Here is a 27,744-nt window from a genome sequence, read left to right as displayed (position 1 = left end):
GGGGGGGTGGACTGCAACGGTGATGTCCGGTCAGCTTGGTGTCTTGGCCGGTCAGGAAATAAACCGGATGAATAATACACAGTGTCGACGGTCACATGTCGTGCAGCGGGCTCCTGAATGATTTAAAGCTTTTTACATCATCAGCCTCACCCTCCCTCCCGCTCTGTCTGCCGCTGATGCACCGCGCAGCCCGGAGATGCTGCTGCTGATGCTGGTGACCGACTGCAGCATCCGACATGGGTATCCTCTAATCCGGCCGTGCCACAGTGAGTGTTTTTCCTTCGCTTTTCTCCCCTCTGTTCTCCTTACCATCGTGTTATCTTAAACTTGATCACCTTCCACCCTCCTCCTTCGTTTATCACCTATCCACCCTTCCTCTTCCCCCACCCTTTTTTGTTGTCTTCCTTTGTGCAGTTTTTTCACGAGTGATGGCGCATTATAACGTGGCGAAAACCGTGCGTCTTTCCTATAGGGAGTGTGTTTATGATTTCGCGGAGTGGACGGAATGGTCGGTCAATGGTCCCGTCCTGTCACCTTAACGGTGAGCGTCTTTACCTAAGAGAGAGAAAAAAGGGGGAAGGCAGAGTTTAGGGCGGGTATCGCTTCTCCCAGCGGACTAGAGCTGCAGGAGGCTATGCTTGGAGGGTCGAGAGGAGGACAGGACAAGACAAAGTGGCGACTGGGACCCACATGAAAGAGGGTGGGTTCTTTAATTGAGAACATTTGCAGTTTTTAGTATGTATGCGGTTATTACCTATCTAGACTGTTGGCTCAGTGGGTGTGTCGGAGAAAGAGAAGATATGCCATAATTAGAGTTAGACTTGATCTTTATGATCAGGGCAGGGTAGGAAAAATAAAGCTTTATAGATTTTATCCATGAACACTGTATCGTATGTGGACATTCTAGTTTTGTTTTGGAACATCTATCTATCTGTCTATCTGTCTGTCTATTTGTCTATATATCTGTCTGTCCAGTAAAACAAACTATTATGTTACTTGATTCGTGTGTGTGTGTGAGGACAAGAGCACTAAAGCTTCAACCAGTTCAACTAGGCTAATCCCTAATGACATGGCCAGATCGCTCTCTCTCTTTCTCGTTCTTTCTCTCTCATTTGCCATAAGGCCTTGTCTCTTTTTTTCTGCTCTTAATTCTTTAAAAAACACACTTGTGGTGTCGTGCTGTCCATGGTGCTGAAAGCAGTCGTCTGCAGATGGCTTGCTAATACGCTGAAGCTTGATGGCCCTGTCATCGCTCAACAGGTGCCTTTTACTGCTACAGCTACACAGAAATAAGGGAAGTTAATTTCAGTTGTAACTCTGTCATTTAAAACGGGCGTTGTGATTGCATGCACTCTGAGGTTTTCTCTGAAATGGCATGCTCCTGACACAGAAGCAATTAATTTGCCAACATGGAATTATACAATTCAAAGGGCAGTGGGCATTGCAAAATTACTGCTTTTTAACACACATTATTTTACAGATTTTAAATGGCAGTTTGGGTTTGCGATACTGCTCTGAATTTCAGGACATATCAATAAGCAAAAAATCTTGGGATGATTATCATAGAATCAAGTAGTAAAAATGTATAAATATTAATATCTGATCAATATTAATACTTAATAATAAAGTATTAATAATAATTAATACTTTACTATTTCAAACAGAAAAATCTATGCAAGCTGGATAGGCAGTAAACGTTCAGAAGCTCCTAGCATTTAAGTCAAAAGCAGTCCATCCAAACCAGTGAATGGACATCCGAGAGCAAAATGAAAACCATGTTGATGCCAATGCTGATGATTGAGTTGCTGAAAACAACAATAAGAAGTAGAAGCAGAAGATTATATAACAGACCAATTTAGAAACTGCACTTTGTCTGTCTGCATATCCCTCACACACTCTGTCAAACAGCCTCCAGCATATCCAGGTCTCACATTGGAGGATGAAGTCACATGTAGAGACACACCATCAGAGGAGCTTGAGGGGCAGTCGTTCCTTGCTTAAGGGCACTTTAGCAGTAACAAAGGTTAAGAGTGGGGCATCTGCCCCCTCCCCTCCTTTTATATTTCCTTTGCACTGACTGAATGTTATCATGTTGAAGAGATGTTGTGAAATTGCAGCTGAATGAAGAGGATAAGGCACAGCTCATTTGTTGGTGACGTTTATTGAGCATTTCTGTCTTTAGCTGTCTTCACAAAATAACTCCAGACAGTGTTAGAAGAATCACAGGACACAGCAGGAGACTGTCTGCTTCAGATGTGTTCTCACTACTGGAAATAAAATGTTTAAGGTCGGGATGCACTTGCAGGAAGAAGGATATAAGATGGCCACTACTTGGCTCTGATTTCACTGGACTATTGTCTTCATCGATCTCATATTGGCACAATAAACTTGAAACAGATTTGTACTAGCGAGCTGACATGTCAAAGAGTGCTTGATTACTAATACGACTGCACTTTACATGTGCATTCTCATGCATACGTTGGATAATGTTTAGAGAAGTCGATATCTACGGTGCATGTGTGATAATGGCTTTTATTAGATAACAATAGTGGAGATGTGGCAAAGGAGGGGCGGAAAAATGGTTCTTTCAATGCAGTAAAGTAGTTTAATAAGTGTTTAAAATATTTTGTATATAATTATTTACTTATCTATTTATTTTGTCAGCCTTTAATGTATCTGCTTGTACTAATGCTGTTGTAATGAAAACACTTTATTGATGCCACGTCTTTAGGGTACCATTCATAAACTTATATGGGTTTTTTCACGTGTTACGAGTTCTTTGTGTTACAAATTTTAAACAATGCAATACATAAACTAACAATGCACTCTTAACCTAGATGATGCAACATTTGATAAAGCTGCCATTTTTGGGTGGTGTAGCTGGGTTGAGCAGACGACACATATATCTTAAGGCTACTGCAGAGGCTTGTGGGTTCATATGTGTGCCGAGGCTATTTATTGCATGTCTCCCCACTGCTCTCTCCCAAGATTCTTGCCCTGCATCGACAAAGGCTAACAAATTGTCATTTTTTTCTGAAGTATCGATTAAATAAAACTAGCAAATGCTGAAATGTGTGGAAGTGCAAGTAAAAAAGGGATAAGAAAATAAACAAACAGACTTATTAATCAAAAGCTTTCTGACTCTTGCCCCAGAGACTAGCTGGTCGTGTCAGATCTAGTAAGGCTTTAGCAATGAAACCCCTGAATCTGAATATTGCATTCACATAAATAATATATGTTTTATTTTCAATTTCAAAACCACACTGTCTTGCTCCTGTTCAAGGCTTTAGACGCAGGCAGGAACTATGTAACTGCAGAGGTTATGAAATGCTACTGGTCTCTCATTCATTTTTATTAGCAATAATGGGCGCTGACAGAAGAGTTGTGAGTGTGTGTGTGTGCGTGTGATAGATACAAGACACATACAAAAAAGGGAATTGATATTTATTTTTAAAATCTTTATTTGCCTTCAGCACAAAATATTTCTGGTATATTGCAAATAACTGCTTTTGAATAGAATATGAGCAGCACAGTGATGCACTGTTAAGCACACAACAATAGAGTTATGGGTTTGAATCCAGCAGCTAGCTGCGGCCTGTGTGGAGTCCCTGTGCTCTCACTTTCCTAGCCTGAGTATCCAGGTACTATGACTCTCAGTCAATTGGTCAGTCAATTCTTAACTGACCATAGGTGCAGCTGTGTGTGTCTTTCTCTCTTTGCTGCAGTAGACAGATGACAGGTACAGGTACACCTGAATTGGATAAGAGGTTAAGGAAATGATTGACTGATTCTTTAGAATAGGTGATGTACTAATTTCTATACTGTAAAATATAGCTGTGACTAACCAAGAGAAACTCAGACACGTAAACATCAGCTCTTAATTTTATGAATGGCCAACTGGCCTCCATCATGCTTCCTGCTGCTCAGCACTGACGTCAGTGAGTCTGCTTGCGCATAAAGGCTAATATAATCAGAACTCAACACACACACACACACACACACACACACACACACACACACACACACACACACCTCAGGTTAGGTTGCTTCAACAAGCATTAAAAAGAGATTAAAAAAAAGGAAGAGACAAATATAGAGGCAGGTAGAAAGAGAGAGAAGAAAAGACTTGAAGGCCAGTATGTTATCTGATCTCTATTATAATTTGTGACAGTGGCTGCTTACTTAGGAGCAGATTTGCATAAAAATAGGCTTTTTCTACTTTTCTTTTCACAGGCTTCTCTTGCAATTTTGAGATTGGTCCTAAAAATGAGCATACTGAATCACAGAAAGCTAAAAGCTGCCACTTAAGCATATGTTTTTAAGCTGGAGAAAAACACTTTGCTAAAAGGTAGATGATGAATATAAATGGCTGGATGATGCAGTTTTGTAATTTGTATAAAAAAGTCTGCACACACTGTTGTATTTGCCACTTTCAGACGCAGCACCCATTTCTTCCACTCAAGGTTTGCCTTTCAAAAAACAATTGGCTGCCATTATTTAAAAAAAATCAATAAAATAGTGAACCAAGGCATTTTGTTCCACTGACAAATGCAGTCAATGATCTTGCACCTCTACAAAGTAGCTTCAATCTGTGGAATTGGTTGTGTAGGAATGATTGCATGTCTCTGGGGCTCTGTCCTATTTCTACCCCAAACAGTCCTATTTCCCCTCATTTTCCCTTCATTTCAGTGTTGCCCAGGGTATATTGGAAAACAGAAACAAGAAACAGTTAACTAACCTAATATTTGCATCTTTACATCAAACAGACAATAGTAGCGCAATACAGGAATGTAAAAAAGATCTCTGAAAATAGCTCCATATTATAAAACAATATTAATACAGTGCTGTCAGAAAAGTATTCCTCAATATGATGTATTTATTTCATAAATAAATGTTCACCCCCAAAACAAATGAAAGGTCATTAGTTAAATGCTTATAAATGTATTAATTTGACTCAGTTTGTCTCGCTTTTTTACAATTTCAAGTCAGTCACTCCTTAAAAATTGCATTGGTCTGTTCAAAACTGTCAGCACAGATGAATAAGAAAAGTAAAAAACAAAAACAAAAAACAAAGCACAGAACATCATTCAGTCTTGTTTAACTTTGACTCTGGCATTTATTGGTGTGTTAACTTTAAAATGCAAGGTTGTTTTCGAATTACTCGAATTTTGGTCATTTACCAGAATTCAGTTTATCCATTTACTTGCTATGTGAAAGTACCCCAAGGCTTTCCTTTGATAGAAGTCAGAGAAACACTGCCAGAGAGAGACGGGAATGAAATACACCTGGGAGTGTGGAGTGGTTGAACAGGTGAAAGTGGAATCGAAATATAAAAGACTGTCAACTGGCAGAGGACTGTTTCGACATGGTGAGCAGTGCACACAACAGGCGCTACATTCATTTAGTGCTGAGCGGTATAAGATGACAAACAATTCTCTGCACTGTCAGAGCTGAAATGGGAATATATCAGAAAGGAAATGTGGAGATTAGAGAGGGTTGTGTTAAAGGCATGGTTTATGACAGATGTATTGTCAGTGATATAGAATTCTGACTGAGGAACTACAGTGGGACAATCCTGCCCACAGTGGGGAGAGGGATTAGCAAATTGGACATATAGTGACAGTACTGTGAGGAAAAAGCATCATTTGGCTGCCACAGGCAATATTTCCTTTCCCATTGCTTCAGAGTGTTACCAGTGTTTCATGGTTTTGGAGTTATTTGTCAAAGAATTACTCAGCAGGGCACGCCTGAAGTCTGCCACTGGAATCAACAAGCCAGTTTTAGGGCCAGGTCTTCAGTTGAAGTTTGCACATTAAGGGAGTCACAACTGGGGTAAGTCCCTGAGTGTGTCAGATGGCCCTGTTGTTTCTTTAGGGCTTTAGGCCACATTGACAGAGATGTCATTGATATGGCTGGTTAAGCACAAAGCCAGAGGGAATGACAGCACTGTTTTTATTTATCTTGCAGTGTAGAAGCAGATCCATTTTGCTTTAAGCTCCAGGCCCCGACTGTGCTGCATTAGGGGAAGATAGATGAGGATGTAGCATTCCAAACTGTGAGTGGAGCAGACCAGCTGACAGGTCAGTCATGCAGAGCAATTGGTCTGTACCTTTTTGGACTAGTGCCAGGAGATTCCACACTGTAAACTTTTGATAGATAGGCATTATATGTCTTAAGTTGACTGAGAAATGGAACATTTCCTCCCCGTGTTTACTGGTTTCTTAGAAATTTAGAATATGCCTCAACAGGTTTAAGGTTAATTGTTAAAATTTGCAGCGATTCAGAGCCATCTGCAAGCCAGAATATAGTCCAGGTAGTCATTAAAAGAGTAATCCTGTGAGACAGCCAAAAAGTGTATTCCAGTACTCTAAAGGAATAGAAATTACAGTAACGTGGATACTATATACATTACCTGGAAACCTCGAGACATTTAACCACTCATTGGTTTATACAGTACATTAGTTTTTTTTTTTTTTGGCTTGTTTAAGAAAATCTTTGCCCAATCTACACTTGGACACAGATTTCTTGTGTTTTCCTTAATCTTAAGTTTCAGCAGCATGCTGTTTATTTACACTGTGAGCCGAGCCCATTTCAAGTTCCAAGGCCACACAGTCTGTCTTAATTCAGTCTTGTGCTCCATAATTATAACATTTTATGAATGAATTAGCATATTCAAAATCACAAGATTAGAATCACAAGATAAGAAAATGGTGAATAAGAGTTTTTCTGTAGTAACAGATGAGAAAAGCATGGTAGGTGGCTCTTTTCTTAGATGTGAATTCTATCTTAAACCAGACCTCGATGGGTGAGTCGTACTTATATTAACACATAATACAACTTGCTAAAAAAAAACACCAAAAAAATTGGTTTGATCGAAATGTAGTATATCAGTTTACTGTGGTTTTTCCAAGTAAAAAAACAGCAAAAATAAAGATAACCTTTGCATAGTCCTGTTGTATACACATCAAAATATAGGTGAGCAAAATGTATCGAGCTCTACATTTAGAGCTCGATACATTTTATACGTCCTTCTACATATGAAACAACTTGTAAAACTTATCATAACAGCATGAACAAATAAGGATATGTACCTACAGTATGTGGCTCTTGTGCACTGTGATGACGCATAAAATAATTTCCTCATTTGTTGCTTTGATAGTGTCTTAACCATTACTTTACAACACATTATTTACCCCTTGATGGATGATGACTCCCTTTCTCCAGGTAGTCTCATCCTGTGTTTAAGTAAAGAGACATTTTCATGTGTCTTCATCTGCCTGAAATAAACAGTGGGTTGGCAATTATATTATTATAAACTGAAAATTAAATTAGGAGATATCAATCCAACAAACATTGTTGATCATGATCTCTACTGGTCTCCACTGATGAAATATCAAAGGGCGCCCAAACCATATACAGGGAGTGCAGAATTATTAGGCAAGTTGTATTTTTGAGGAATAATTTTATTATTGAACAACAACCATGTTCTCAATGAACCCAAAAAACTCATTAATATCAAAGCTGAATGTTTTTGGAAGTAGTTTTTAGTTTTTTTAGTTTTAGCTATTTTAGGGGGATATCTGTGTGTGCAGGTGACTATTACTGTGCATAATTATTAGGCAACTTAACAAAAAACAAATATATACCCATTTCAATTATTTATTTTTACCAGTGAAACCAATATAACATCTCCACATTCACAAATATACATTTCTGACATTCAAAAACAAAACAAAAACAAATCAGCGACCAATATAGCCACCTTTCTTTGCAAGGACACTCAAAAGCCTGCCATCCATGGATTCTGTCAGTGTTTTGATCTGTTCACCATCAACATTGCGTGCAGCAGCAACCACAGCCTCCCAGACACTGTGCAGAGAGGTGTACTGTTTTCCCTCCTTGTAAATCTCACATTTGATGATGGACCACAGGTTCTCAATGGGGTTCAGATCAGGTGAACAAGGAGGCCATGTCATTAGTTTTTCTTCTTTTATACCCTTTCTTGCCAGCCACGCTGTGGAGTACTTGGACGCGTGTGATGGAGCATTGTCCTGCATGAAAATCATGTTTTTCTTGAAGGATGCAGACTTCTTCCTGTACCACTGCTTGAAGGTGTCTTCCAGAAACTGGCAGTAGGACTGGGAGTTGAGCTTGACTCCATCCTCAACCCGAAAAGGCCCCACAAGCTCATCTTTGACGATACCAGCCCAAACCAGTACTCCACCTCCACCTTGCTGGCGTCTGAGTGGGACTGGAGCTCTCTGCCCTTTACCAATTCAGCCACGGGCCCATCCATCTGGCCCATCAAGACTCACTCTCATTTCATCAGTCCATAAAACCTTAGAAAAATCAGTCTTGAGATATTTCTTGGCCCAGTCTTGACGTTTCAGCTTGTGTGTCTTGTTCAGTGGTGGTCGTCTTTCAGCCTTTCTTACCTTGGCCATGTCTCTGAGTATTGCACACCTTGTGCTTTTGGGCACTCCAGTGATGTTGCAGCTCTGAAATATGGCCAAACTGGTGGCAAGTGGCATCTTGGCAGCTGCACGCTTGACTTTTCTCAGTTCATGGGCAGTTATTTTGCGCCTTGGTTTTTCCACACGCTTCTTGCGACCCTGTTGACTATTTTGAATGAAACGCTTGATTGTTCGATGATCACGCTTCAGAAGCTTTGCAATTTTAAGACTGCTGCATCCCTCTGCAAGATATCTCACTATTTTTGACTTTTCTGAGCCTGTCAAGTCCTTCTTTTGACCCATTTTGCCAAAGGAAAGGAAGTTGCCTAATAATTATGCACTCCCTGTAATTTGACCCATTTTATTTACCAGTGCATAATCATATATTAGAAAGGCTCCAGTTGACCAATGGATTGACACACAGGACCTTCTCTCTGTGAGGCACATTACTAACCACTGCACCACTGAGTTTAAGTCTCTTTAAAATAACCCTTCTTAAACCTTCAGTCAGTTTATTTTACAATATAAAACAAAGGATGTATGATATTAGCATATTCCTACTCCATGAAACTCCAGCAAATCAGAGTTCATGTATACAATAAAAAACAGCCTTTGGTCATACAGGGATAGGTACAGTGTGACTGATGAGCCAGACAACATAATCAACCTGGCAGGTGGCAATTTCTCTTTTATGTCAGATTCATTAGGCTTGTCAGACAGGGACACTGCGGCCAGTGAGCCAAGACACTAAATCAGCCACAGAGGAAGATCAGCCATGCAGAGGAAAATGAATTTAGGACTTCCACGTTCAAACCTTCAGTTCCTGCTGATATTTATTGATCTGCTGACTGGGTCATTGTGCTTTTAGCACAATAATTTTGCTCTCGGGTACATGACCAATAGGAATGCATGAAAAATAGAGCTGGTTCATATAGACCAGAACATATTTAATAATAATGTCTGCCTAAATGGAACTAGCTGTGATTAAATGAGTGGGTATTTGCTATTAGTCATAGCGATTGATAGTAATACATTATTGTGTTCAAGACTCGATGGGGCTCTAAGAGCTGATGTGTAACACTCCACAGAGGCTAGCCTCATAACTCTTAATACTGAGAGGCACTAATATGGAGTTATGCACGTACACACATGAATTATGCATAGTAATATTTTCTCTTTTACATAAGTTGTCTGTGTGTCCGTTTGTTAAGCTAAAATAAAATATAATTTAGCATCCTTTAAGCATCCTGTTTGCTAATTGTGCTAAAACAAAAGCAATTACAAAGTGTCAGACTTGATCACTTGCATTTTACATTAGTTTCTCAGCATTCCAAATCATCAGTGGCACTGACATCGAGTGTGTGATAAAACGGAAAACAAACTCACAAAAAAATTGTAATTTCCCTGACTCAGGTGCTCTACCGAAAACTCCTTCCTGTTCTGTCTGCAGGATGTGAGAATGGGGCCAGGGCAGCATGCCAGGTCTAATTTTTGTGGAGGCCAGGGCCATGCATTGCAGACTGGTTTCCACATCAGTGTTGAGTGAATTAGAAGTGCTCTCAACTTTATTAAACCACAGCAGCTCTTACTGTAAAGGCAATGAGAGCTCAATCAGGTTATTCATCCAGTTAATTCAGACACAGGCAGGGGCGGACACAGAAACAAGCTTAGTCATGGCTGATTAGACACAAGTATAGATGTTCTGACAGCTCTCTTATCTGGAGAGGAAACACACTAATGTTAAGATGCTAGAGGTGGCTGTGGTGATTATCATGGCAGGGATTTAACTATTGATCTTTATACATCAGCACAAATGGGTGTTTGTTTAAGCTTGTAAAATTATAGAAGAAGAACAAAGAAGTGTCTAGTTCAAAAATCCATTACAGTGTGAAACAGTTCCTCCCATGCTGAGAGACGACAGCGATGCTTTTAGCTCTTTGTGTTGTGAACATTACACATTTGTTGATACGTACGTGTTAATTTCCAAGATTTCTTCCCCTGCAGTTCAGTGAAAGAAATAATTAGATTAACTGATGGAAAGATATTTAAATAATAGGCAAAAATATAAAATGTGTTGCCTGCAACCACACTCTATTAAATAATTTAGTAGCCAGTGTCACCACTGGCATTTTAGCTTCTGCACTGTACTCAGAAGAACAGCAGTGTCTGTCTCTGTTAGAGGTGCTCGGTGCCTGTGTTGCAGATGTGTACCACCTTCTACATACACTGAGTGGGATTATTACTGCTGAGATTAGTGCTTACCTCTAAAAAAAAACCATGTAGTTCAGATTTTCTTTTGGATGCTGTGATGATGCACTCATTACTAATGAGGGAGGTTTTGGTTTTCATTATATAGGGTGATCCAGAAATCTGTTATTTGCCTCCTGGTTACAAACTCTCATTGATTCATTCATCATGCCACCTGCTAGAAAGCAAAGTGTATTTCTTTACCATAAAAGGGTCACACACAGAAAACATCAACAGGGCACTTTATCACATACACCTTTAACCCGGGAACAACTATTAACAAGACGAAGTCACTTTTCCAGAGCAGATGGAACACCTGCTGCCACGGGGCTTTGTGCGGCTCTGTTTTGTTGATCTAGAGTACGACTGTTCAAATAGCTCGCGCTCAATGCAGGACAGGTGGTGGTCATCATCAATGAAAACTGGCCTAGAATATTTAAGTGAGCAGATGTTCTGAAAAGCAGAGCACTTGTATGATCTGATTAAAGATATAGACTGATGAAAGGTTGTATGTGTATGTGTATGTGTGGCACTTACTCTAGTACACATGAAATGGAGCGTCTTTCTTCCTGATCTGCCACTTTTATGACATTTTTGAAACTGGCTGAATGTGATTGAATTCATGTATAGATATCATTGTTTCAAATTTAAGGTATTAAGGTCTGGCTGGCTTGTCTGGACACTCATGTTCTACACACACACACACACACACACACACACACACACACACACACACACACACACACACACACACACTGATTGACAAAGCAGAGCCAGGTGATCAAAGCTTAGTGCACTAATGAAACCAGATTTGCTGTTTTTCAGTCTGCTCATCCTCCTCATTCTTTTCTCCCAACATGTTCATCTTCTTCTGTCTTCCGTACACACACAAAAGTATTGAGCAGTATTGCGCTCAATTTCAATTTTCTTATTTCTTATTGATTGCTTCTATGAGATGACTGAAATAAAATCTTGTTTCCACAAATATCAGGTTGTTTGTCCAGTGATTGTAACACATAGCTCACTTGTGCGTCACATTTTGTGAATGCGTCATTCATTTAAGTACATTTTCATATAAAACATAAATGGCACTAGAATAAAGGAGTTTTTGTTGCAGTAATCTACAATAATTGAATAAGATGTCATCATTTTATGTCTGCAGAACAATAAAAACTTTTGCTAGAATGTGTGTGCAAATACAGAATAGAAGCAGAATTTCATCTACATGCCCAGGAGTAAGAACTCCACTGATCAGATGTTCTTAAATATAAATTATTATATATGGTTATGACTGGAAATTTCTGAATTTTAATTTCGGAAGGGTTCTGCACGTCATTCATAACTACAGGGCTTCATACCAGCTCCATTAAGGAAAATCCCTTTTGTCAGAATTTAAGAGGTACCGCCCCACCCAGAGCTAACCACCATGCTCAAACTGAATCACCTTTTAAGCTTTCTATACTGCTGCACATTGTAATACACCCACTAAGTGCAGTGACAATAGCAGCCCCACTCTATCTGGTTAAACAGCTGGGTAATTGCAGTCATCATTTGAGTGGCTTATGTTATAGTTGAGGGCGCGCAGTGTGGGTCTGCTGAATGTAAGTGTGTTTGTTCAGTAACTTGAATTTGTTGTTTAAAGTAGATGAATGGTGAGTGTTAGTTCATTGCTGTTAAGCGAGACAGAGGTGGACTCGGCTACAATTGATGGCTTTAATAGCTCTCTTTTCAACAGCATCTCTAATCTGTTACTCACTCGACTTTGCTGACGCTTTTTTAAAACGTGGCAGAAAAACCTGCATTAGGGCAGCACTAGGAATTTACACATTTGCATTTGAATTATTCAGATAATTTCAACTGATACTGAAAGGATAAAAAACATTCAGCCCCTATGATTTTTATGGTTTTGCATTTAAAAACTTTAAGCTTGTTTTGAAGTAATGCATCATATAATATGGCATTTATTTATGTGAAAACACAGGCCAATAAATTAATAATAATTATGTAAAAAGCCCCGAATATGATTTTAACATAAGAGTAAAATGTCAGATTTCTGTCTGTAAATAAATGTGTTAAAGATTTCATTCTGAATTTTAATGGAGTGATCGTTAAGTATGGTGAAGATGTTGTAGTTGAAGTATGTTGCCTCTGATTCTAGTTATTTATCAGTAAACACTACAGAAGAGGTTTTGCCAAGGTTTAATATTGCTATCTCTCCCCCTTACAAACAAAATAAAATGTCATTAGTGACAGGGCTGTCACTAATGAGCTTTGCTACTATAGCAACATGGCTTTGGGGAGAGGACTTCTAATTAGCGGTTTCCTCATTCATGTACACCTCATTTGTGGACAAACTTGTAATACATTTCCCCTTTTGAACTGATATGTCTTGGCATGCATACTCCAAAATAAGCATTGTGTCAGATGAATAATAGTAGGCAATGGGCTGTGAAATGCTTTAAAAATAAATTATCCTTCTTGTGTCTTTCAGATTACTTTCTCTCTCACTATGTGGGGAAAAACTGACGTGGCATTCTACTGAGCCTGAAAACAGAGGCGTGGACAGCAAGACAAAATCAGATTTTCTTCATTTATTTGGATTAGGAATAATTCCTCTTCCAAAGTGCTCTGCACATCTTCTTGAAGAACTCAGTCACAGAACTTAAGGAAAAACACTGGTCAAACAGTATCTTCCAATACTCCCCATTGGCTTTCAATATGAGTGGTCTGGTAGGGAAGCTGGATCCTCGCAGGATACAGTGGGGTTCGACATGGAACACCTTTGCATCCCGTGTCCTCAGGACCAAGCCTGTGGAGTCCATGTTAGATTCAGCCATATCGGGTACAAGCTCACATGGAACCAGACTGGCCCGGGTTTTGTCTACGGTGGACCTAGTATCGCTGGGTGTGGGCAGCTGCGTCGGGACGGGGATGTATGTGGTCTCTGGACTGGTCGCCAAGGAGATGGCTGGCCCTGGGGTCATTGTGTCCTTTATTATTGCTGCTGTTGCCTCCATTCTGTCAGGTGAGACTAGAGCTATGCATGCTCATGTATGCAAGGCTTCTCTAATCACATAAACACCAAGGGGAGAGTAGCCGCAGTATAAAGGTTGCTGTCCTTCTTATTACCATTAAACTGGTAAGATTTATTTGAAAAGCCTTTTAATACCTATGCAATTATTACAAGGGCAATGACATTATAGGGGCACAGCTATAATAGGTTCAAGAGATAGTAAATTATACTTTAATGCTCATATCAATAGTTTCAATTTAGCCTTTCACTCTGGTGATAATGCAGTCAAATCACTGATATGTGTCTGAATTTATGTGTGACTATGTTGTACTCCCCTTCCTGTCTCCCCCACAGGAGTATGCTACGCAGAGTTTGGTGTCCGTGTGCCTAAGACCACAGGTTCAGCCTACACATACAGCTATGTGACAGTGGGGGAGTGTGTGGCTTTTTTCATCGGTTGGAACTTAATTCTGGAATATCTGATTGGCACAGCAGCGGGGGCGTCAGCTCTCAGCAGCATGGCGGACTCACTGGCCAATCACACTATCAGCAACTTTATGATTTCACACATTGGAACACTCAACGGCTTAGGTAAGTAGCACGAAGATGCAGTGCTATGACAGCTTTGATAAATGTTCTCTCTGGTTCTAATTTTCTCAGGATTGGAATTCATTCAAGTATTGTGAAAAGTACTGCAGGTTTACCATGAATGCTTTTTTTTCTGTGTTATAGTTGCAATATTTTGGGGAACTGAAGCCAAAGTGCTTCTTAGAAATCACCTGTGAGATAATTTTCTTGAAGGCACATTTTTTTAAGGCATTAAAAACCAGGGTAATTCATTTAGAATCAACATCTTATCAGCAATCGGCTACAGTTAGTTATTTTGGTTCAGCTGTCAAGCATGTTTGCTTTAATGGTAAAAACATGCATTGACCCAAGTGACTTTTGGAGAGATGTTATCTTTTTTCCCCCTCCCCACTCTCCTTAAGAAGGTCAGACAGAGCTCTGTTCCTTTTGCTGTAGTTGTAGTTAAGACAAACACTTCCTCTTTGAGGTCTTGAACAGACTTTGACTCAGTGACAGCTGGGTAAATCTGTTAACTCAGAGAAGTACATTTAATAAATCCAGCCTTTGCTCTTATTCCGTATTTGCACACTAACACGACTTGTTCCTAAGAGTCATGATTTACTTTATCAGTGTGGAATAGAAGCGCAGCGCCATTTCTATCATACAAAGGATCTCCCATTGCCTTGATAATCACAACACATCTTTCAAATTTTAATAAAAACACCAATATAAAAATGCTTACATTATCTCAGAAACCATTCAAACCATACCAATTTATTTTTCCCAGGAACAACCAAAGAATTTTATGCAGCTTATCTTGGAAGTCATACTATTATGAAATCATCTTGAATTCTATATAACACAGTTTTCCATAACCTTACCATGAGGAGGATGCCTGCTTATCTTGTGCAGTACTCTAGCTGATGTGTGTGCCAGCTCTGTTTCTATCTGGCTGACACTGCCTCATCAGTTGCTTCCTGTTGGCCTTTGAAAAAGTGGTGGTAGTGGTCACATGACAAGTGTCACGGCCAGCTGTTCCAAATGATCAAGGAAAGCTGATGTTTCCTTTTCCTGTTGGAGAGAAATGATTGTTTCTCCACACCCAAGGGGAAAAATTGTGAAATCTAACTAAAATATATCTCATTCATTTCCAAATACACACAGGCTGGGTTTTTGTGGAACATGTGCATCTAAAAATTTGTTGCCGTAATGGTCAACAGGGTGGGGTGTAGTGTATCTAATTTAGGAATGCAGTACTTCACTATGACAACTTATCATACAAAAATAGTTCGGTTGATGTGCCAAATCTAAAGGTGTTTCCAACTTTCTGTTGCCAAGAAATTAAACAGAGTTGGAAAGTTCAATTTTTTATTAAACCATGGCTTTGGGTGTTTTATTGGACCAGTCCTGTGAATTGCACATGTTACCACTAGAAGACCCTTGGAGAATTATCTACACACTCTATGAGAGTGGTTGAAACTCTTGGAAACAACAAATTAGTCTGGGAATATTTATTCAGATTAATGGTTGTGGTCAGATGTTTACATAGAGTGATCATGGACATGATTACATGGCGTGGAAATTTTGAGCATTTAATAATTACTTTGAACAGTTTCTGTCTATGTGGGTTCTCAGTAATCCAGGTAATGGATGAGTTCTTCAGTTCAAAACTGGAGAAGCCTCTTGGATGAGAGGTGAAACATCATTAAAAAAAACAAAAACAAATGTAAGTCACCTTCCTTTCAGCTCTTTAAACTTTGAACTGTTCTTTTTCTAGGTAAGAATAACTGTATGCCAAACATCTTTCATGACAGATTCCATGATCATCACTTCAAATAATTGTACATAAGTAAAACTTATTCAGATCTGCCACCAGTTTGTCAGAGTCTGAAAAAAAGGTCCAAACTGTCACCCTCAGACGAGAGAAAATTGATTAAGGTATTCGGAGCAAACCAGGAACCACTGAGGCTTAAGCCTGCCATGAACTGGAAACTGCTGGAATACCAGGGTAACGGTTACGTCGCCATGGACTAAGAGGGTGATTACCTTGAAAAGACCCTTTTCCAAAGTTGACACCTTTAGGCTCAACTCAAATTTTCAGCCGCCCACATGGATAAGCTAAATTTCTTATAGAGAAAGGTTTGATGGTCAGGCGAGACAAAGATTGAACTATTTGGCCACAATGACAAGAGTTATGTTTGGAGGAGTAAAGATGAGGCTTTCAAACCTATGAACATGCTCTGTATCTCTGCCACTATTGTATTGGTACAATGCACTAAATGGATAGAATGATATAGAAGGAAGAGGCTTCTTTATGCTTCTCCTCAAAATCCATCAACTTCACCTCAGATCAATAGCTAGATGACACAAACGGGTGTTCCAACAGATAGATCAAAACTGGTTTTGGAATGGATAAAGCAGGCTAATGTTAAGCTTCTGGAATGACCTTCCCAAAGCCCCAGTCTCAACCCTTTTGAAAATTTGTGTGCTATGCTTAAAAGCCGGGCCGGTGCCAGGAAACCAAATCTGCCAAGAAGAGTAGTTAAATATCCAGCCAGAATTATGTCAGAAGCTTGTGAATGGGTACTAAAAGCGTCGGGTTGAGGTGAAGCTTGGTACATTTGAAGTTGTATGTTTGACACTGTGTGGAACAGAGAAAATCCAAAATGAATTCAAAATGTTGCACCCGCTTCTTGATTTTAGATGTATGTTGTACAATTATTCCACCCTGGAAAAAGAAAAATTCAGAGAAATTATTAAAAGACCAAATTTGCATTGACATTTATCCCATTAATGATTGTACTTTATGTGTACTTCTGATAAAAACTATATTTATCAGATTTGACAGAGCTTTAGAACTAGCACTAATAACGTGAGGATTTTCTACTTTTCTTTTAAATTTTGGGTTAATCAGACAAAATAAGAAATTGAAAATCATTTCTCTGAGAAACCTGCTTAACTGTGAGAGGACTTGTTCTGACAATTTAATATTTTCTTGAAAAAATAACAAAGCAATTACTCAAACTGATAGTAACAGTTTTATGCCAAACACAGAGGAAAATGGATATATTCATCTTCAGCACCACAGTGACTGGGTGATAGCACTTTGATGTCTTTCTGTGTATTCAAGCATGCGTGTTTCCTCTCCAGGTAAAGGAGAACAGTCCTACCCAGACCTACTGGCGCTGCTGATAGCACTGCTGGTGACAGTGATAGTGGCTTTGGGTGTGAAGAACTCTGTTGGTTTCAACAACGCATTGAACGTCATCAACCTTATAGTGTGGGTGTTCATGATGATCGCTGGCCTGTTCTTTGTAAATGGGGAGAACTGGGACGAGGGGAGATTTCTGCCTTTCGGCTGGTCAGGGGTATGCATCCGAATGTATATATAAACACACACAATAAATAACAAACAAACAAACAGAAAGCCCCCTACTATCAGCAGGGTATCTGTGCTGTTTGGTTGTTTTCTTTAGGACATCCATCAGCTCTCTTTCCTCTGTGTTGCAGGTGATGCAGGGTGCAGCCACCTGCTTCTATGCCTTTATTGGATTTGACATCATTGCTACAACAGGAGAAGAGGCCAAGAGTCCCAACACCTCCATCCCCTATGCTATCACCGCCTCACTCATCACCTGCCTCACTGCCTATGTCTCTGTGAGTTAGCTTTATAACGTATTGCATAAACAAACATGAGCACTCTATTCTTTTTATCTATTGTTAAGTAATCAACAAATCTATTGTTATTCACACTAATAGTTTTGTGTATAACAAAGTAGAGCGTCATTCATGTTATGGTGCTTTCCCTTGATATATTTTGTAAAATGACTTAATTTAATTATAAACCTAAAGAATATTGATCTCTTATCATGTGCTGAAATTCAGCTTTAGCTTCAGCTGACTGCTCTCCCCCAAATGTTGACAACTTTCCAATACACGGAATGAATAAATATGAAGATGCTGTATTTCAAATTTGTGGGTGTGTATCTAATCTCTGATCTCCACCCATACAGCCCACACAGCTTTCCTGATTACCTAATGTGTGCTGGATGGTTGTTGCTATGGGTGCTGTGCAACAGCAGCCTATCAGATATGAGACGTTTTTCAGCATTTTGTGGGGCAAAGATTGCATCAACTTCAAAAACTCGAGTGCTTCTTTTTGAAATCCTTGTCTCTCTCTTTCACAGTCACATCTATTCCTCCACATCATCCCTCTCCTATGCACCAGCCTCTCTCTAATCTCCACCTTTCTTTGATCTCACTCACTGTAGGCTGCTTGGAATAACTTTTCTGCTGCTGTGAGGATCCCGTGGTTGCTGCTGTTCAATCTTCAGAAATCAGCTTAAACACATTACCTGTCACATCTTTTTTTTCTGTGTGTGTGTGTGTGTGACATTGGTTTTTGCAGTACATTTAAATCAAAGAGTTTGCAAGGCAAACTTATGCTTGTTTGTCAGTTTCTGAGCTTTTCATTCACTGTTAGTGCTGACATATCTATCCTTGTACGACCTTGCAATACTGTGCTCTTCAGTTTAGGTCGGGGCAATGAGCAGCAGGGGAGAGAATTGTGCTGATTATTGTTTCTGGGAAATCCTTTGCTCTGGAGATGGGTAATATGAATTTGCCAACTAAACTTAGCTGACTATGAGGGGACAGTGAAAAATACATTTTGGGATCAGATTTGTGCTCTAAGCAAATATGTTGTTGTAGATTCGTTTCAGATTACTTTATCCCCCTTGAGACCGGTTCACACACAGTGTCAGCTAGTCTTTTCATACAGTAAATAATGGATGTTAACTTCCTTTCTGTAAGGGGTTAGTGCCTTTTATTATTATTACTCCCCTTCTGTAATCCGTTGATGCAAATCTATCTGATTAGCAGCACAGCATTTGTTACAGATGGCTCTGCATGATATCACACATCAGATACAGGGACACACATATTGAGCGAGGCACGAGTAATGACCACTTTGCATGTGATGGAGCATGCTGTGTGCTGAACATATTAGCTAAGCAAAACGAAGCTCTGAGGATGTAGCTCAACACTTTTTAGTATCTAGGGTCTAAATGTTGATGTGACTATTGGCTCCACGGAGTTATTCTGAGAAAAGCCTCCGCAATAAGTCGAATTAGTCTCTTTTCTGCAGCATCATCCCGTTCTTTTTGAGTTTTTTTTCTTTGTTTGTTCTTTTTGTCACCATGTGGGTGTCTGTTTAATACACTATAATTCTGGCAGCAAAAATCTAATATTTCTGCTTGTTAACACTGGTATTAAAGTTTCTCTATACTTTAATAGATTCATGATGAGATTTTGATTTTATGGTGAGAACTGCAGTAAAAAGTTCTTAGTAATAATCAACACTATGTTTGTTTTTTTATTCCAGGTTTCTGTCATTCTGACACTGATGGTAACATACGATAAAATTGACGAAGATGCACCACTGATGGAGATGTTTGCCATTCATGGTTGTATGTTCGCAAAGTACATAGTGGCGGTAGGCTCTATAGCTGGACTGACTGTGTCCCTCCTGGGTTCGCTGTTCCCCATGCCCAGGGTCATCTATGCCATGGCAGGAGATGGCCTGCTCTTTAAGTTAGTTCGCACAGTGCTTGCAGTTTTATTTATATATCAGTCTTAATGATGTTTACATACGAGTCTCAGCCCACTCATCTCTTTTTTATAGGTTCCTGGCCCATGTGTCTTCCTACACAGAGACCCCTGTTGTAGCCTGTGTGGTTTCAGGGTTTCTGGCTTCCTTGCTGTCCCTCCTGGTCAGCCTTAGAGACCTCATAGAGATGATGTCCATAGGAACGCTTTTGGCCTATACCCTGGTGAGTGTTGGATAATAATAATGGAAACATGTACATCATGAAGCTTACTCTCAATATTATTTAGATCAATTTTCTTTAAAGAAGTTTTTCCTTCCCACATTGGGAGCCATCTGATTGTCTTTACTTTACAATATAAAGTGCCTTGAGGCAACTGTTGATATTTGGTGCTATATAAATAAAATTGAATAGAACTGAATTGAATTGAATGCATTTAATATATCTGGATAAAGCCCTTGAGATGTATTTAAGGATGTCTAAACAAACATACTAGCAACAACTGCTAAGCAGAACAATACAAAGCCACAATCTCACTGTATTACACTGCCTTACAGAGATCGATTCACAGTGTTTTGTAACCAGGGGGCATCCATAATCCAGCCACAATTGTTTTATAAGAACTAAGTGAAGATGCGTTGCTCAGCTTCCATCTCAAGTCTAAGAAATTTATAGCATGAAAACAGAAAGATTTGGTATTCTTCTCCTAAATAGCTATACATTCAGATTTGACAAGAAAGCTCTGCTGTTTGAAGGAGCTATGAAATACTGCACACAATAACAGATACATTGCCAGGATAAATAATCAGCCCATGATTTCCTATGATAACAGGATAGCTGTATGTGTTCATAGACAACAAATCTTAACAGAGTCACCAGTATGTACAAGACATGTGGGCATCAGGCTCTAAAGATTACCTTCTACCCATGGCTGCACAATACTAGTCAGATGGTAAGCAGTTAACTAAGATAATAATGAGTCACTGATTTATGAACCAGTCAGAACAAAAACAAAACTCTTAATTTTGGTTAATACATTTGAAATAAAATAAAATACATTTTTGTAAAAACTTATTATTGAGCTGTTTGTTTTGAAATAAAACATCCACACAATTCTTGTGGAATGGGAATGTCACTATTAAAAATGGTTTTGTGATGGAGCTCCTGTTTATAAATGACATGTGTTTTGCAGGTGAGTCTCTGTGTGCTTCTCTTACGCTACCAACCTGAGGGAGACATCCATGGTTTCGTGAACTTTCTCTCTGAGGAGCAGAATAAAAAGAGGAAGGAAGGCGTTCTGGCTGAGTGTGAGAAAGACGCCTGCTCGCCAACCAGCGAGGCCGATGAGTATGGCGGTCCGCCCACTAACACCTGCGGAGCCAAAAACCTGCCTTCGCTGGGTGACAATGAGATGCTGATTGGCAAACCAGATAAAAATGCATACACGGCCAGTCACCCTAACTATGGTACAGTGGATATGACTACTGGTATTGAAGCAGAAGAATCAGAAGGTGGGCTGTCCCGGCGGTTAAAGAAGCTGATTGGACCACGCTACTATACTTTGAGGATCCGATTGGGCCTACCGGGAAAGATGGATAGACCAACTCCAGCCACGGGGAAAACTGTCACTGTGTGTGTTCTGCTGCTCTTCATCTTCATTTTTGCTTTCTGCTCCTTCATAATTTTTGGTGAGAACAAGTTAACAAACTCACACTCAAATCTGTATGATTCAAGCATAGGTTAGGCAACAAAAATGAATGCGTTGAGCTGAATTGAATGAATTATTTCTTCCTTTCCTTTCAGGAGCTAGCACTATTGGGGAGGGTCGTTGGTGGGCCTTGCTGCTATTGATCTTCTTCATCATTATCATTGCCCTACTGGTCATCATCATCCTCCAGCAGCCAGAGAATCCTAAGCGACTTCCCTACATGGCACCCTGTGTGCCCTTCGTACCTGCTTCAGCCATGCTGGTTAATATCTACCTCATGCTCAAACTGTCTGCAATCACCTGGATACGATTTTCAATCTGGTGCCTCGTGGGTAAGTAAATGATGTTTTATGTGTTTGCTTTTAAATTAACTTTAAAACATTCAGAAAGAGAACAGATAATGCTTTTATTTAGTCAGTCACACCTGTCAGTCATGTTGAAGGACAAGCAGGAAATTAATGAGACTTTTTTTTGTTTTGTAATGTTTAATCACTGTGCAGGCTGGTTGCTGAATTATTTCCATGTTATATGTATGGAAATAGTTCAATATAATTAAATATAATGTAATGTATATATGTTTGGCAATGGTTTATATGAACACTGGCTGCTTCCATCTCAATGTAGCAGTGAAACAAAAACCCAACCAAAATATTGCACTGTAATCAATGACTCGTGACAGCTGATACTTAGTGTAACAACTGAGTAATTAAAAATAACTATTTTTTAATTGAATTTTGTGACCAATAAAGAATAGACTGTGTGTGACTTACTTGTTTGTTTTATTGTGGAAAACCTGGGGCATCTAACTTTCCTTTTCTTTCCTGCCTCAGTTGTATCTATCTGAGCACCTATTTTTGACCTGCCTTTATAGCTGCAAGAGCAAAAGGGAAGGTTTACGAGAAGGTAGTGAGACCTGCTTTGATATGTGGTTTGTAGACAGTGGCACTGACAAAACATCAGGAGCCTAAGTTAAAGTGGCAGGGATGAAGATGCTAAGATTTTCACTGGGAGTGACCAGGATGGACAAGATTAACAATGAGTCCATCAGAGGGACAGCTCATGTCGCAATGGCAAGGCTGAAATAGCTTGGGCATGTACACAGTACATGGTGGGTATACTGGACAAAGGATTTTGAAGATGAAGCTACCAGGGAAGAGGAAAAGAGAAAGACCAAAGACAAGATTCATGTATGTAGTGAAGGAGGGCATGCAGATGATTGTTGTTACAGAAAAGGATGCTAGGGACAGGGTGAGATGGAGGTGTGGCAACCCCTAAAGGGAACAGCTGAAAGGAAAAGAAGGAGAGTCCAACAGAGCTTTTAGGTTGATGGAGATTTTCCTTTTTTTTTCTGTATTTTTATTTAAGCAACTAAAATCATGCCCCAAGGTCTAATAAACACGATCCACTGGATTATGTATGTGTGAAGAATATTAACATGTTCTGTTCTTGTAGGTGTGCTCATATACTTTGGCTATGGCATGTGGAATAGTACTCTGGAAATCACAGCCAGAGAGAATGAAGTGCATGCTTCCACCTACCAGCGCTACGATCAAGGTGTTGACGAAGGCTTCTGCGGCTTCGAAGATGATTTCTACCCACCTACCACTGACACCTGGGGTGCACCAGACGGGGGATCAGGGCTAACCTCGCCCCCTGTGGCAAAACCTGAAAATGATGGGATGCCATCGAAAAGTGGAGGCAGAACCATTGCCAATCATGGCCTCGCGGAGGAGGATCCAATGGATTTCTAAGGGACTGACTCTGTGTTACCCTGAATGTACTGCCTTGTCTGCTGCCTGGGGGATGGGAGGGGAAGAATATGTGAGTGCACGAATGACTGTGTGTGTGTGTGTGTGTGTGTACATGCCAGCATGTGTGTTTTTTTTGTGTGTCCAGCTCTTGGGCTAGATTGTTTGTTGGCAGTGGAACTGCTTTTCTATCACTTTATTCCACCGTGCCTGGCTCCCCCGCTTCCACAGAAATTTAGATGTCAAGGTCATGAGTGTCTTGACTCATTTGCTTGTTATTACTTACTGGAATCCACATGACACACAAAGAAAGGCCAGACAGAAAAAGTGCAGATGTAGCAAGAGATAAAATATAATGTGGCTCTCTGAACTCTGAACCAAATGAGAGTGTCTGTTAAGCAATTTTTTTAACTGTTTATTTCTCAGAATTACGAGATACAATAGAGGAGAAGGCAACAAGATGGGGCAGATGAATCAGCACGTCCCATCCTGTTTTAACAGACAGGCAGGAAGGTTAGATGACAGCATGGCAAGCCCAAATGACTTCCTGTGGACAGCTCTGGTTTTCTCCGTTCATTCCAACAGAAAGAAAAAGCGCTGCACGTACCCTCAAAATAATAATAAAAAAAAAAAAAACGTTAACCCTCAGCGTTATTTCTCGCTTTAAATGTTTCCCTGACCCCAAACATCTAGCCCAAGTGATTCTGAGGTGAATTTGGGAAAGGGTGTTGATGTTTTCTGTCACAAATATTACTTGGACTTTGCTTGCAATAGTGCCTTCATCTACTGTATGTGTACGTGAGTTTCTGATTATGTCGGTTTTCTACTTTAATTTTGCCTGCGCGTGCGTTTGAGGGTGTACTGCATGTACACTCAAAAATCCACCCTTACATGGGTTATTATATTTGTGTTTGTATAAAGTGTGTTCTTCAGATTGTTTTACTCTGTATGTATAGGTATTTTTTCCCACTCTTCCCCAGCATGAAGCTCCGCGTGAATTCACTTGCAACAAATCAACTCATCAGTATATCGGAAAAGAGGAGAGAGTAGTCGATATAAAAGCAAGAGAGAATGAGCTGAATCCTAACTGGTAACCACTATGGTTACTCTGAAGAAAGTCATATTTTCTCCTGTTTTTTTTTTGCATGATCAGTATATAATTTTATTTAAAATTCATTCAGAATGTTTTTTGACTTATTATCATTTGTTCTTTTTGCTTTCTTTTTTACCAAATGAAATGAAATCTAATCCTTCCTCTTCCTCCTTTCCTTTGCTTTTCTTTCTTCCATTCCTTCTTCTTCTTTGCATTTTATAAGGTTCCACAATTCCTTTCTTCTTCCAAACCAACTCTATCTTCCTCTCTCTGCCACCTCACTCTCGTCTTGATATCCATCGGGCCATGTCATCCACTTTAAGCCACAAGTGATAGAGCCAGGATTGGTTTTCAGTCAGGATTTGTAACAGCAATCTGTTCATGGCCTGTCGATCTATTAGCTCCTGTTTCACTTAAGGGTGTCCGCTATCGCTTTTCTGATTTGTCACTGGAGCATTTACTACACTCCCTGTGGTCCTGCTCCCACCTAGACTCAAGCTGGTATGAGTGAACCTCACTTTTTGGCCCTACATTGTTTTTAAAGCATGTAGCTTGTGCTGAAGTCCCACTCTTCACATGGTACCTACAATCACTGGTGCACTCTGAAGAGCTTGTGAAAATCAGCTGGATCAGATAATGAGCCGGTGTGGTTTAATATGTAGGACGAGTAAGCTGCAGCCAAGGCTAGGGGTTGGATTTCATAATTAGTATATTGCAAGGCATGTTTAAGAGTAAAACACTTTTAAACAAGCGAATACAAAGTGCTTTACATTGAAGGCATTGTGCAATTTATCCATTCATGGCACTATAACTGATTTTGGCATCAACCAAATAGCACACCGCTTTGTTGGTCTATAAGGGTGGGGGGTGCTTCTTCTATATAGCTGCTGCTGCTGTCTGCCCTGATTGTCCTTCTTGTACCTTTTGCCCCTGTTGCTGCATCAGTCCCTTCCAGGGAAGCCTTATTTGTCTAATGCACTAAATCTAAGGATGCCACGCTATACCCCCACCCCACCTCTGCCCCCCTCACAACCATCCACATTCAAAAAAAAAAAAGCAAAACAAAAATAAAACAAACCAAAAATTTAAAAAGTAATAAAAAAATTATTGTATAAACAGGCCCTTTGGTAGTGTCCAGTGAAGAGATTATACCAACTCCATATACGCAGGGATTTATGTTCATATTGAATGATTCTGCAGGTAGCCAGTGCACGGAGCAGTATGCTGTGCAGGCAAGTGGAAGTGAATTTAGTTGCAGTTGAGCTTGAAGCCTGTGTAGTCTGCCAAGGTCATGACTTTAGTATCTTTTATGGAAATGTGACTGGGTTATTGACTTGGGGGGGGGATCATATTTTATGACCACAATATTACATTAAACCACACTGTAAGTTCCAGCCATGGATGTTAGAAGAACTGATATTTTATGGTTGGCAAAGGAAAAAATAATAGAAAGTTTTGCAGAATTGTCCAATATAAACATTATGCTAGGTGATACTGTTGGAAAAGCATTTGCACATTAAATCTCGCACACATCTAAACATATTTTCATTTTGTACTTTTGAGCCAAAATACCCACTCAGATCACTTCCTAACTCAGCCAAAAGAATCCAACAGCTTTGCATTCATAGCTCAGCCAAAACAAAAAAGCAAATTCAGGCAATGCCATTCCTCTCACACTGGACTGTACAGTCGACTTTCTATATTATCTGATCTGCGTGTGTGTATTAAGACGAATGCATGTGCTGTATGTGTGTGCGATGTGCGTTTGTGGTCTACGCCTGCGCCTCAGTGTGATCGTCTGGTGAATGTGTAGCATGCTGTCATGCACGAGGCCCAGACTATACATGTTGTACTTGCATGCGGTGACTGATCGCAATGACCTGTAATGGAACACTAAACCAAACCAAATGCAGGCTTAATTCTTATACCTGGGAACGTTGGCCTCTCTGCTCTGGAAGGACTAATGTTTAACAATTTCATAGGTTAAATAAAACCACTATCCTACAGGATGATTTTGTGCATTTGTTGCACTTTGCTGCATTTTTCTATTCTGATGGGAACCCAGAATTTTACTTTATAACTCAATACTATGTTAAATGAAAGAGCTAAAGGAATATTATATACGATATTCAGTTCAAATCGCACATTATTTTCCTCAGTAATCTCCTTGCCCAGGTATGAGAACCAGGACTCCATTTGAAAAAGAAGGAGTACATGTAGCAAACACATTGATGTGGGTTGCTCTTCTCACATCCTTCCTCAAGCACTTACAATATGCCTACTTCCTCTTTGTCCATCTTCTCAACCACAACCTCTGCAAGCCAAAGTCCACAATGTTTGTTTACTTTTCACGTACAGATATCTGTAGTTTCTTCAGAGTGAAGACCTGAGAAAAAAACAGAGCTAAATTTTTTTTCTTCTCTTCTAATAAGCTACTTTATCACAAGCAGACAGATTTTTCTTTTATTAAAGTGACTTTGGTCATTGGTATAAAGGATAATTTCTGAATTTTTGCTAGTATTTCGTTAATATTTAAAGTATTAGTGTAGACTCCGATGCATCTGTTCTGCAACGACACGATGCAGTGAAAAGTACAACACTATAGGAGGAGTGAACTAAAAGAAAGGTATTTTTCTACAGCTGTTTCCCATTCACGGACCCTCCTCGGGAAGGTGTACACAGCAGAGTTGGGTGGCGTTATCAGTCTTCACTTTCTGTGGTTTTGTTTAATCACAAGGAGGCCTGGGAGAAACTGCTAAAATATATTTTTAACAGCCGTAGTCTCTCTAGAATGAAAAGGCTCATTTATAAACGTTAATCTTTTCCTTTGAAGGTTTTTCAAATGGTTGCTCAAGACGTCAATACGACTATAGATGGTTTAGGAGTAAGAATACTAATGACTAATAAGAGAAAACACGCAGAAACTATTTTAATACGATTCTATAAATGGTAAACTACACACAAAATCAAAGATTGCCTCTGTTGCTTTTAAAGTCAGTTACTGTTTGTTTATTTAGTCTTGGAGAAGGCGTGCCATGTTCTTCCTGTGCTCTGTGTTCACTGTGGCCAAGCGTCCAGTCAGTGTGTGTTGGACTTGTTGAGATTGGCTTCTCTTGCAACAGCAGATTTTATTCCTTTTCACTTCTGTATATTTTGGCACAAAGCTGTATAATGTAATTGTTTTTAATTTTTGTTTTTTAAAGGTTTCTTCCATATGTGTGGTTAATTTGCTCCTGGGTGCACTGTTTTTGCTGAGTTGTTGATATTGCTTCCATGCAACAATGAAAGTTAGTTATTGCAATTACAAAA

At 39.6% G+C, this 27,744-nt stretch overlaps 1 protein-coding gene across 4 annotated transcripts; it reads left to right on the top strand.

The window, feature by feature from the left end:
- On the top strand, positions 1–27,744 carry slc7a14a (solute carrier family 7 member 14a). 4 transcript variants are annotated; one of them, XM_025901115.1, is made up of 11 exons: positions 1–266; positions 415–541; positions 13,192–13,725; positions 14,068–14,304; positions 17,431–17,648; positions 17,791–17,937; positions 19,664–19,872; positions 19,964–20,111; positions 21,079–21,574; positions 21,690–21,926; positions 23,047–27,744. In XM_025901115.1, the coding sequence occupies exons 3-11, from the start codon at positions 13,419–13,421 to the stop codon at positions 23,343–23,345; spliced, it is 2,298 nt and encodes a 765-aa protein (XP_025756900.1). In that variant the 5' UTR covers positions 1–266; positions 415–541; positions 13,192–13,418; the 3' UTR covers positions 23,346–27,744. The 4 variants fall into 4 exon arrangements, with proteins under 4 accessions (XP_025756900.1, XP_005477362.1, XP_025756898.1 ...); XM_005477305.4 differs by lacking the exon at positions 415–541; XM_025901113.1 differs by lacking the exons at positions 1–266; positions 415–541 and adding an exon at positions 564–700.

The sequence above is a fragment of the Oreochromis niloticus genome, linkage group LG19 (genome assembly GCF_001858045.2).
Source record: "Oreochromis niloticus isolate F11D_XX linkage group LG19, O_niloticus_UMD_NMBU, whole genome shotgun sequence".
NCBI classification, from domain to species: Eukaryota; Metazoa; Chordata; class Actinopteri; order Cichliformes; family Cichlidae; genus Oreochromis; species Oreochromis niloticus.
Note: the sequence above shows the minus strand (reverse complement) of the source record. Positions and strands in the feature narration are given on the sequence as shown.